The 12,003-nt window shown below is 48.8% G+C and overlaps 1 protein-coding gene across 1 annotated transcript; it reads left to right on the plus strand.

Moving 5' to 3' along the window:
- Positions 1-1,572: 1,572 nt before the first annotated feature.
- Positions 1,573-7,233, plus strand: HHEX (hematopoietically expressed homeobox). The gene is made up of 4 exons (XM_001090715.5): positions 1,573-1,965; positions 3,967-4,145; positions 4,302-4,352; positions 6,140-7,233. The coding sequence occupies exons 1-4, from the start codon at positions 1,605-1,607 to the stop codon at positions 6,359-6,361; spliced, it is 813 nt and encodes a 270-aa protein (XP_001090715.2). The 5' UTR covers positions 1,573-1,604; the 3' UTR covers positions 6,362-7,233.
- The last annotated feature ends 4,770 nt before the right edge of the window (positions 7,234-12,003 follow it).

Consider the following 12,003-nt stretch of genomic DNA (forward strand, 5'->3'; position numbering starts at 1 on the left):
CCCTAGAAAGATTAGGAGCCTTTAGGCCAAGTCTCAAATGTTTCAGGTGAGAAAAACTCAGGGATGGTGACTTGATGAAAGTTGCATTAACTAACAACGCTCACATGCTGTTCTCTGGACTTGGAATGTGAAAGCACCCTGGGCTTGCTGACACCTACTCACTTTTCAAACATCAATTCTTGGGAAGCTTTTCCCTTCCTTAATGTCCCCCAGATAGCTGATGTCCCCTTGTTACAGGTTTTAGATCATTATGTACATCTCCTTCCTAGCACATACATGTATTAAAATTTGTTTCCTGTCTCCGTGAGGAGAGAGACTACATCTGTCCTTTTCACTGCTGGCACACACTAGTTGCTCAACAAAAATGTGCGAAGTGAAACTCGAACAGGCGGTCAGGCTCACAGTCCACGCCTCTTCCTACTGTGGTCCCGCTGCGTTTGGACAAATAGTTCCAAATTATAAACTTTAAAACCTGAGAAGTCTCAGTAGAAAAAGCTGGGAAAAAGCTGGGAAGTCTTTCCATTTCCACGATTAATGGAGCACCTTAGCAGAAACCGCTCACCGCGAGGTGTGACGACCGCAGGAGGGCGTCAATCAAGAAAATGCCCCCTTGCCCCGCAGGCGAGTGGAGCCGCACAGAGCCGAGGCCATACCGGCCAGCGGTACGGACTGCCTCAATAGAAAACATGTGCAAAACCAGAGAGCCAGACTGCGCGCAGCTGCGACCCTCAAGAGCCGGCAGAAAAGACACGGAGCAGCCCCCACTGGATTGTAGACTGCACAGCCTCCGCCCGGCGCTGTAGAACCCGGGTCTCCCCTTGATTGCTGCTCGGTGCGGCTTCTGCCAGCATCCTCGCGGAAGTGGCTTGAGTCCGAGGCTTCCAAATGAAACCGGGTGGAGCGGCCAAGAGCCCGCAGCACCTGAACGCCAGCCATCCGAACCCCGCCGAGCCGCAGCTAAGGGCCGCGGAGCAGCCCTAGGAACCCAGGGCGCTGTCCCGCTCTGAGCTCGGGAGACGGCCGGGGTGACAGCCAGCGCCACTGTTAATCCAGGGAGCGCACCCACTGGGAAGGCGTCTTAGGCCAGCGGCCTCTGCTCCCGCCGAGTCCCGCTGCTCCCCGCCTGGAAACGCCTGCTGCCACCCCGGTCCCGGGGCCGGACGGCGCTCCCGAATTTCGGCAGAGGTGCCTCGGGACCGCGGACAGGGCCGCTGGAGCCCGCACTCCAGGCGGCCGCCTTCCTCGCGCCTCCCCCGACGCACGCGGCCCCGGGCTTCCCTCGAGGGCGTCCTCAGCCGGGGTGCCTGGAGCCCCGAGGGGCGACGGCGGCGGCGGGGAACCAGGGAGCCAGGTCCCCGGAGCCTGGGAGCAAGCGCGTCCCAGGGGCGGGGAGCTCAGCCGGCAGGGCGGGCCGGGGTGGGGGCGGGCGGCAGCTCCTGGGGCCCCGCGCCATTGGCCGCAGGGCCCGGCGGCAGGAAGGGGCCAGCAAGCGCGGCCCCACCCCGCGGCCGGCGGAGCCTATCGCCGGGAGCGCGGAGCGCGGATAAATGTAGCGCCGCGGCGCGAGCTAGTAGCTCTGCGAAGGGCCGGAGCGCGGCGGAGCCATGCAGTACCCGCACCCCGGGCCGGCGGCGGGCGCCGTGGGGGTGCCGCTGTATGCGCCTACGCCGCTGCTGCAGCCAGCACACCCGACGCCCTTTTACATCGAGGACATCCTGGGCCGCGGGCCCGCCGCGCCCACGCCCGCCCCCACGCTGCCGTCCCCCAACTCCTCCTTCACCAGCCTCGTGTCCCCCTACCGGACCCCGGTGTACGAGCCCACGCCGATCCACCCCGCCTTCTCGCACCACTCCGCCGCCGCACTGGCCGCTGCCTACGGACCCGGCGGCTTCGGGGGCCCTCTCTACCCCTTCCCGCGGACGGTGAACGACTACACGCACGCCCTGCTCCGCCACGACCCCCTGGGTAAGGCGGCCGGGCGAGGGTGGGGGTGAGGAGGCGCCACCCGGCAGGTGGCAGCCCCGGGGAGGCCAAGGGGGCGAAGGGGCCAGGCCGTAGACGGCTGTGGCAAAAGCGATGGAAAAAAGGCTGTGGGTCACGCGCGGCGACAGGAGGCGCGCGGCCGGGGCTGACCGCACCGTGACTCAGATTGGTTTTCCTGCACCTTGCAGGCGTCGGGGCCCGCGGGCCGGCGATAGACCTCGCGGCGAGAGCAGCCGTGGACCGCGCGTGTCACCCGGGGTGGGGCTCCCTTAGCGGGAGGGATGGGGAAAGGGGCGTCGAGGCGCCTGGGCCGGCCCCCGTGGGGCAGCCGGGCCCGGGTGACTACGGGGCTGGACCTGGTTCAACAGGCTTGTGCAGTGAAAGAGCCTGACCCTTTCCGTTCATACAGGAAATCTTGAGTTCTCGATAGGAGTAAATCTGGTTTCAGAAGCTGTTAAGTGTTTTCCTGGCTGCATGAAGCAGACCCTTCCCCCGGAGTAGTGCACGCTGCTGATTATTTTATCGACATCCTCAATACAGACAAATTCAGGAAACACTCGACTTCTGATAGCCGGGATCCGTTTTTCTGATATTGTTCATTTCCTCTGTGTGGGATGTGACTTTATGGCAGCTAAAATAACCAGTTGCTTCCTATTTTTTTTTTCGAGGCTGTTTTGCACCAGTCTGAAGCCTGACGCAAGCAAAATCTCGAAAAAACAATGCTAGCTTTCAAAGCGTTGAGGTGCAGGCCTGCACACTGACGGACACACCGACCGACACTACTTTGGGAGTAGGAAGCAGCAGCTGCTGGTCGCCAGTTAGGAAGGGAAGCAGGGACACATAGGGCATATATTCCAGAACTTCGGGGCTTGTCCCCTCGCTGTGCGGCCTAAGAAATAAGCCGCCCGTGGTCCGCGCTGTGGGTGACCCTTGGCGCCTTCGAGGTCTGGAGCCCTAGGGTAAATAAGGAAACGGGGCGCCTCTAGAGTTTTAAATGAACTCTGTTATTAGAAGCTTCAGTAGGGACCCTGAAAACAATTAACGTCTTAATTAGCATTTTAATGTCGCCATTATTATGGCGCGGCCTCTAGCTCGGCCCTCTACCTTACCTTCTCGCCGTTACAGGGAGGGGGATTGTATTTTTAGTTCATCTTTTTATGATTTTCAGTTGTTATCCTGTCTGATTCCAGCCTCGAGGGTTTGATGATGCGGCCCGAGCTTGGCTGTGGTCGCCTGTCGGGGCTGGAGCTGGACCCTCAGCCGGGCCGGACCTGGGGGCTAACGTTTTCACAGTGCGCCCTGAGTTTCCTTGGGTTACTGCTGGGACCGCGCAGGAGGAAGCAAAGGGTTTTTCGAGCTAGACCAACAGGAAACACATTGACGGAAATGTTGCCATAGCCCATGGGGTGGCTTTAACTGGCCGCCCCCGCGGGCTGGGTGTGAAATCAGAGGAGGCCGCGGCTCCCCCAGCCAGGATTGGAGGCTCCTCGCGCGGCCTAATGCGGGCGGCCGGGCCGGAGCGCTTCCCGCGCAGCCAGGCCTCGGCGGTGCAGCAGCCCCGCTCCTCTCCAACACGCACACACCCGGTGTTCGAAAGTGCGGCCCACCAAGGGAGATCCAACGGGGCAAAAAGTTATGTATAAATCCGAGATCCACTGGTGAAAGAGGGTCATGGTATTGTAAAACCAGCAGGTAGTGCGCATTTTTTTCGGGGTTAAAGATATGTCTGGATTTAGTTCTAGGTGTGACGGCTGTGCGTCTGTGTGTGTGTACAAAGCTGTGTGCATCTGCGGTGTCGGGTGTGACTTTGGGTATGTTTATGTGTTGATGGGAACGTGTTAGGTCCACGTGCCGGTGGGTGTATGTGAACGTGTCTGGTTGGGTGGCCTCCTGGCCAACCTTTGTCATCCCCTGGGCCCGGCAGCTCGGGTCTGGCCAGGCCGCTCCAGGGCCGTGGGTGAATGTCGCTCTTTCCGCCCGCAGGCAAACCTCTACTCTGGAGCCCCTTCTTGCAGAGGCCTCTGCATAAAAGGAAAGGCGGCCAGGTGAGGTTCTCCAACGACCAGACCATCGAGCTGGAGAAGAAGTTCGAGACGCAGAAATATCTCTCTCCGCCCGAAAGGAAGCGTCTGGCCAAGATGCTGCAGCTCAGCGAGAGACAGGTGAGCTCGTTCGGGGGCCTGGGGCCGCCTCCCGGGAAGGGAAGGCTTCTGGGGCAGGGGTCGCCGGGTCACCGAGAGAGAGGCGAGGAGCCACCCTGCCCTCTGGCACGTCCCGATGCGGGCTCGTGGCAAGTTTTCTTTCTCTCTTTTCTGTAGGTCAAAACCTGGTTTCAGAATAGACGCGCTAAATGGAGGAGATTAAAACAGGTATGGACATGGTTCTGTTTCTATGGAAATATTTTTATCACGTTATCTCAGTGCAAGGCTGTTATGGGTTGTATGCAAAAGTCATTTAAGAGACTATTTAACCTCTTCACCTTGATTAAAAAGACAAATAGTCCTGCTGAAATTCAGGATGAGTTGCTCAGGTGGCAGTAATGCTAAAAGCACCTAATGGGGTTCCTATATCAATTATGCTTGGGTTTTCACACACTGGCTAGTAAAACTCCCAGCTAATTGTTTTATAAATCCCATATGTTGTTTATCTAATTAACGCAGGAAAGATAAAGTAATTGACAGTAAATGACTTAAGCAGTTATCTTTGGGAGAAAATTGTTTCTTTTATTTACACAGCCATAATAAAACCAGGCAGAACTCAAGGGTAAATATAAAGAAACAAACACCTTTAAGTCTTGTTTGCACTGTTTTTTTAGAAGAATTAAATGTCACGGAGTTTAAAAATTATTTTCTATCTAATGCCAGCTCTTAAAATGAAATATAAAACTTGTAAGAAAATATTCAAGCCTGTTTGAAAAGTAGCTTAAACTTTCTAACAGTCTTTCTTCCAGTGACCTTGTTTCGCAATATGCGATAAAAAGTAAAGGCTAATTTGGTTTTTTAAAAGAAGGTCTATTGACTTAAAGCTAAACATTCATTTTTGATGTCCTAATCTGGATATATTCTCCATAGTTATCTGATAATTGCTGAATTGTTCACTTGTCATTATATATACAGTTTATAATAAATACTTTGAAACAATGAGTAGAGAAATTTAAAGCAAAGTGGATTTTAAAATTTACTGATCATTACTTTTTCATTAAAAAGAAAGTGTCCCAAAGAATATTTTGAAATAGAAAATAAAATTCCTGTAATTTCATTACTGTAATGTGATTTAAATATTTGCAGATTCACTCTCAATTTGTGACCTTGTACATCTATTTGTTGAGACTATAGGCTTGCAACTATATAACAAATAGATGTTGTAATATTTCTGTGTAGTATTTATATGCATTTTAGACAAGCATAGGATTAAAAATTCACTAGCTTATATACTTAATAGTTCTTGGTCAAAGGCTTGACTCTAGTTTACCAGAGACCTTAAAAATAGTGGTTTCTATGTAATATGGGGATATTTCCCAGAAATTTGCCCCAGATTTTAAGTAAATTGTAGCTAATTGTCTACGTTCTCAGTTGGCAGCCTTCTTCCAGATACACATTTTTTTCTTTGCCATGATTTTTTAACTTGTTATACATTTACACATGTAGATGTTTATAAATTTGCTCCAGAAAATGAATGAAAAAAATCCAGTCTAATAATTTTGAAACTTTATTCTTAATTCACCATTTAGCATTCTTATTTTTAAAATGTCGGAAAGACTGTTAATTGGCAAGGTGTTTAAATATTTAAAGAATGAAGTTAAGGTGTATCTGTAGAGATCGGATTTTCTTTCCCCCTTAAACTTTTGAGAATATTGAAACCATGGGTCTGGGCTGGTGTTAAGTAACCAGAATTCATGTTCAATTGGTGTAATATATCACACTTATATTCATGATTGGTTCTCATCTTTTAAGCATATAATCTTTGATATGACAGAAACTTTTCTTACAAAGTGAGAGAAAAGCACAAGTATGTATCTCCTGAATAAGATTATAAACTAAAAACAGTAAACTAAAAATTAAAAGATGGAATCAGATGAGGAGACATTTTGATATATTCCTCTCACTATCCATATTTTATGATCCTTCCAATCTCCATTTTCATTTCTTTTATTCAGGAGAACCCTCAAAGCAATAAAAAAGAAGAACTGGAAAGTTTGGACAGTTCCTGTGATCAGAGGCAAGATTTGCCCAGTGAACAGAATAAAGGTGCTTCTTTGGATAGCTCTCAATGTTCGCCCTCCCCTGCCTCCCAGGAAGACCTTGAATCAGAGATTTCAGAGGATTCTGATCAGGAAGTGGACATTGAGGGCGATAAAGGCTATTTTAATGCTGGATGATGACCACTGGCATTGGCATGTTCAGAAAACTGGATTTAGGAATAATATTTTGCTACAGAAAATCTTCATAGAAGAACTGGAAGGCTATATAAGAAAGGGAATCAATTTTCTGGTATTCTGGAAACCTAAAAATATTTGGTGCACTGCTCAGTTAACAAACCTACATGGAGACCTTGATTTTGACTTAACAAATAGTTTATGTACCGATCTTAGGTGGTTTTCATAAAGTGACATTGTAGTGATTAAATTCATCCCCCTTTAAAAAAAAATAAGTTGTTTTCACTATTTATAAAAAAGTAATTTTGTTAAATTTAAATTTTTAAGTTACAGCTTTAAAGGTTTTAATAGGACCTTCTTGAATGTCTTTTCTGTAATCTGTGTATCTCCCACTTAATGGAAAGGCAAAGGGATACCCCACATCCAGAGGTGCCTACATTTCAGGCAGCCTTGGAGTATTTTAAAATGAAAACATTCTTTACTTTTATATGACATTCTTATACTGGCGTCTTAAATCCAAAACCATTTCAGAGCTCTTGTCTCAGAGATGTGTGTTCTTTTTGTCGGAGATATAGCTGATAAGAATCTTAAATGCTTGTTTTGCACTATCACTTAGTACCTGTTTGACCAAGGTGTTAAGGGGATAGTACCTCCCAATTCAAGCAGAGAAACTGACCTGACTAAAATTAATCGCAGATGAACTAGAAGTCACAGCTTAATTAAATGTAAGTAGATTGTAGATACTGTTTTATATCAAACAATGTTTATAATGTGTATATAGAATTGTTCACTGTAAAAAAAAAAAAAATGGCCCAAATGTTTTTTTTTAAATAAGTAACTTGACTGTAAAATAAAGCCGTCCGTGGGACGACTGACCTCGTTGCAAGTCTAATTCTTTGATTTAAAAAATCTGTACACCTTTTCTTGACCTCCTGGGTGCCTGGCGTGGTGCTGGGCTCTGGGGACAGGAAGTGACTGGGGCTGCATCTTGTTGGCTCTCGCTCTGAGGCCCGGGACCGCGGCTGGGTGCTTGGAATGTGGGTTGGGGTCTCTCCCGGGGCGTTTGCCTTGGGGCTCTGCTCCTGCCGGCGGATGGCGAGCCAGGCAGGTTCGAGTCCCGGGCACGCCAGGTGACGGGAAGAGCCGAGGCCCAGGCCCCCTACGCTGCGAAGCGCGGGACTGTCCGGACCCCATCGATTCGCCTCAGCCCCCGGGCTGGCCCTCGCTGTCCTTGACCGGCTGAGTCAACACCGCGTCATCTCTCCGTTGCCGGGGCTCAGGAGCCGGCTCCGCACCGCTGGGCCCGCGGTGGGGAGGTTCGTGTGGGGGGATGGGGGACCCTGGCCGAGAGGAGCGGGGAGGTGGTTTGCACTGAGAGCGGTTCTCGAACCCGGGGAACTTCAGAACCTCCTGCAGGGCTTGTGGAAGCTCATTGCCAGCCCTGTCCCTGGAGTTCTGAGCTGTTAGGACTGGGCTGGGACCGGGAATTTGTATTTCCAACAAGCGTTGAGGTGACACCAAAGCTGCGAGCCCAGACACCACCCCTGGGGAACCACTGATGTGAGCGCTTGGGGGTGTGGAAGAAGCAGCTGGGACCGGCACTCCTCCCTCCCACCTGCTTCCCCCGGGGAACTCTGGCCAGCAAGAGGCTGGGGCGGAGGCCTGAGAGGAAGGAAAGGCGAGGGGGAACAGAAGAACGCGGGGCTTATCCAGGCTAGTGGGAGTGAGGTTTGATGGCTGAGCCCAGGGCGCAGGGTGGAGGAGGGGACACTATGAGATGGAGGGAGAATGGGGTGCTGAGGTTAGGTGGGTGTGGGGGCCCAGGTTTCTGACTCTTCAGGGTATTGCTAGTCTGTGCCAGCTGCTTGCCTAGCTGAGCCATCAGGTCTCTGACATTCCAGGTAAACCATGACAGAGACCTTTTCGGGAGAGGTCTGGAAATCTCTCTCTCTAGCCTTGGCCTCCATGGAGGCCTCTAGTTGGAGAGTTGGGTACCTCCTGGCTAAGGACTTGTGAAGGAATGCCCCTACCCCTGGCCTGGCTCCCAGGGCTGTGGTACCCCCAGATATGGACACTCAGATGAAGACAGTGAAAAAGTCATTGCTCTCAGGGACTTGTCATATCCTGCCTCCTTTTTAAGAAGGCCCCTAGAATTGCAGGGGAATTAAGATTTCTGAGAAAAGCAGTACTAGCCCTTAAGCAGAGAGGTGTGGTTAGACTTGGAAGATTTGGGTTGGTGTTTTAGTTATTGGCCTCAAATCATTTGTAGAATGAAGATGGTCTAGTTGAACCACACGAACCCCTTCCAGCTCCCAAATTCCCAACTCAGTTCATGCTGTCATTATTGTTCTCCCTACTCCCCATGTCTCCTCAGCCTTGGCACCCAAAGTGGCCACCCAGAGGGAGAGTTTCCCTTCCCATCAGCTGTAGGCTCCAAGCTCCAGACCCTGCCTAACAGATTACATCAGGGTTTCAAAGGTCATAATCTGTCTCGTCTGAAAATGGGATTGTCCGTATCAGATTTTTGGAGAATGGGAGGCTTATGGATGTAATATTAAAGTAATCCTGAAACCTGTGTGTGTGTTTCACTTCTGGAGATAAACCCTGGTTAATGTTTATTCTTGAGAGTAACTGTATCATGACTATTCAGCAGAGAAATACAGACTAATGTATTGATTGACACTAGAAAATTTGAGGGGTAAAATCTAGTTTTAAAGTTGACAATTCCCTGAAATCAGGCTGCTTTCCAGTTTCAAGCTTATCCTAACTCTCTTCAAGTCGCTCCCATTCTGAATCTAAACATGTCCTTAAGAATCAAGAGCATGTTAACTGGAGGAGGTGCAATATTCTCAGGACACAGGTAGGCATTCACTTTTCTGAAGTACCCCATTGCAGATTGCCAATGAAGATTTAGAAATTCCTCCTACGATCCGGGCATTTTTCATTTGTTTGTCTTTTGGCTATTTCATGTCGAAGCAGCACGTATGACCTTTACAGCACAACTCCTGTCTTGTTTTTAACTCTTTTTATCAGGAGATTCAACTTGAAAACGGTTATCATTTAGCAGAAAGACAAACAGAAAAGCACATTTTTGTAAGCAAAACGTTAATGATTGGAAGAATTGCCCTAATTTCACCATGACAGTGTGTGATTAATCCCCTGGGTCGTGTACTTATACTTTAAGTTATTCAGTTCATTGGTCTTTGATATTCAGAACCCTTTCTAACTTAATATGATATTGATTTTGTTGGATGATGTACTTTGACTCTTTAAACAATATAACTTTTAGAGATGACTAGCCTACTGTGTAGTATTTTATTCAGAGAACTATTGCATAACATTTCTTTTTCTTACTTTTTATGGTTTTCTCAGGGTGAAAGCTGATAAGACATCTTGTGGGAAAAGAGGAAACCATCTCTGATAGTGAAAGTACCTTTTCTCTTTCAACTTTTCTGACAAGCTTGTGTGTGTGTGTGTGTGGTTTTCATTACTGTGAATACTCATCATAGTTAATGGGGGCAGACAGGGATTCAAGAAAACTTATTTGGACTTGGGGAAAATGCATTTTGCTAGGGACAGAAGACACCAAAATTCCCACTCCAGATATATTGGCATGTGGAAGCTGATGAACTCAAAATCTCCTGATTTTGATTTTTTTCAAGATCTACTAATCAATGATCCTTTAAATCTGTGATTGGAGGTACTTACGTGACTACTTACAATATGGGACAGAATGTGAATACCAAACAATCACCCAGGATGCTTCTAAATGATTGGGAGTTCAAGCTGGGCATGGTGGCTCATGCCTGTAATCCACCACTTTGGGAGGCCAAGGTGGGCAGATCACTTGAGGTCAGGAGTTTGGGACAAGCCTGGCCAACATGGTGAAACTCTGTCTCTACTAAAACTACAAAATTAGCTGGGCATGGTGGCACGCACCTGTAATCCCAGCTACTCGGTAGGCTGAGGCAGGAGAATGGCTTGAACCCAGGAGGCAGAGGTTGCAGCGAGCTGAGATCATGCCACTGCACTCCAGCCTGGGTGATAGCGTGAGCCTCTGTCTCAAAAAAAGAAAAAAAAGAAAAAAGAAAAAAAGAAAAAAAAGAAATGATTAGTTCAGTATTTTGTGGTCAAAATAATCAGGTTGGACTGACATTTATTTTTCAGTCCATAGAAGTTTTAGGAAGTCCCAGTTGGGCTCTGTATATGTCTAATCTAATTTTGTCCCTTGATATGTATTTTTTGGTATTGCTGATAACTCCAGATAAGAAGCACTTTGGAGACTCATCCCACTCACCCAAAGATCTGAGACCCCAGGTCTACAGAAGAGCAGTTACCCCTTCACATGTGGCTGTAGGAAAACCAGAATCACCCCGTTGTGGATACAAGCATGGCTCGCAGCAGGGGAGATGGAACCCCCTACCCTTCTCTTGCTGGCCGGAGCCCCGGGGGACACCGGCATCCTCTGCCTACGTCCCTCAGTTCCTAGAGCGGAAAGCGTCCGTCCCTGGCCCGCCGTGGGCCCCGAGTGTCAGTCAGAAAAGCTAGACAGCCCGAGTGATTCCCTTCTTCTGAGATAGCTCTTGGGTTCGCAGTTGCAGGCGGGAAACCTATTCAGTCGGATGTACACAAATCTCTCTGGAGGGCTGCGGCGAAGGGACCTTGGAGCTGGTAGAGGCATTTCCTGTCTGCGGAGGATCTTGACTTTGGAGCATCCGGCCGTCGCCGCGAGCAGCCGAACACTTTCCTGCGTCGCTACTTAAAAAAAAAAAAAAAAAAGTCACTGCCAGTATCAGGCGACTTTCCACATGAAAGCCAATGAGGCCGCTTCCCACTTTAAAAACATTTGTTTAAAACATATTTTCTAAGCATTCCTTAGACTCCTTTTTATTTTGGAAGGTGAGTTTGGTGTCCTTGAAAAACCGTAAGTATTCAAAAATCTCATTCTCTCTGAAGACAACTTCATAGATGAACAAGTATGGGAAACAGTTAACAGTAGAGGATCCCTCCCCTGATGCTCGCAGACGCTTGCAGTAAGACATGCTCATAACCTTGTTTATGTTTTTCTTTCATGGTTCATGCCCTTCCATCCTTCTGCTCCCCACTTTTCCTTCCTCATCTTATTCATTCCCTTTCTCTTTTTTCCCCCTTCCCTTTTAGGATTCCTCATCTTCGTTCAGTTTACTTCCCCATTTAGAATAGAAAATGACTAATCTCCGCTCTTTAGATGTCACTATTGGGGCCAAGATTTTCTTTACATTTCTAGAAATGTTCAACTTTTAGCTGAGGTGAGAATCCTGTTTGAGGGAAATGTTGCTGGAGTCCTAATGCGTTGCTCCCATCCCACCAGGGATTTTTTTTTTTTTTAAACAAAACAAAACAAGCAATAATAATAACATAGGCCGGGCACGGTGGCTCATGCCTGTGATCCCAGCACTTTGGGAGGCGGAGGCAGGCAGATGATTTGAGGTCAGGAGTTCAAGACCAGCCTGGCCAACATGGTGAAACCCCGCCTCTGTTAAAACAAATACAAAAATTGGCACGGTGTGGTGGCAGGTGCCTGTAATCCCAGCTACTCAGGAGGCTGAGGCAGGAGAATCACTTGAACCTGGGAGGTGGAGGTTGCAGTGAGCCACTGCACTCCA

The sequence above is a fragment of the Macaca mulatta genome, chromosome 9 (assembly GCF_049350105.2).
Source record: "Macaca mulatta isolate MMU2019108-1 chromosome 9, T2T-MMU8v2.0, whole genome shotgun sequence".
Lineage (NCBI taxonomy): Eukaryota > Metazoa > Chordata > Mammalia > Primates > Cercopithecidae > Macaca > Macaca mulatta.

Coding starts and splice junctions, on each gene's coding strand:
- HHEX (XM_001090715.5), top strand. CDS start 1,605: ATGCAGTACCCGCACCCCGGGCCGGCGGCGGGCGCCGTGGGGGTGCCG. Junction 1,966..3,966: donor GCTCCGCCACGACCCCCTGG/GTAAGGCGGCCG, acceptor TTCCGCCCGCAG/GCAAACCTCTACTCTGGAGC. Junction 4,353..6,139: donor AATGGAGGAGATTAAAACAG/GTATGGACATGG, acceptor TCTTTTATTCAG/GAGAACCCTCAAAGCAATAA.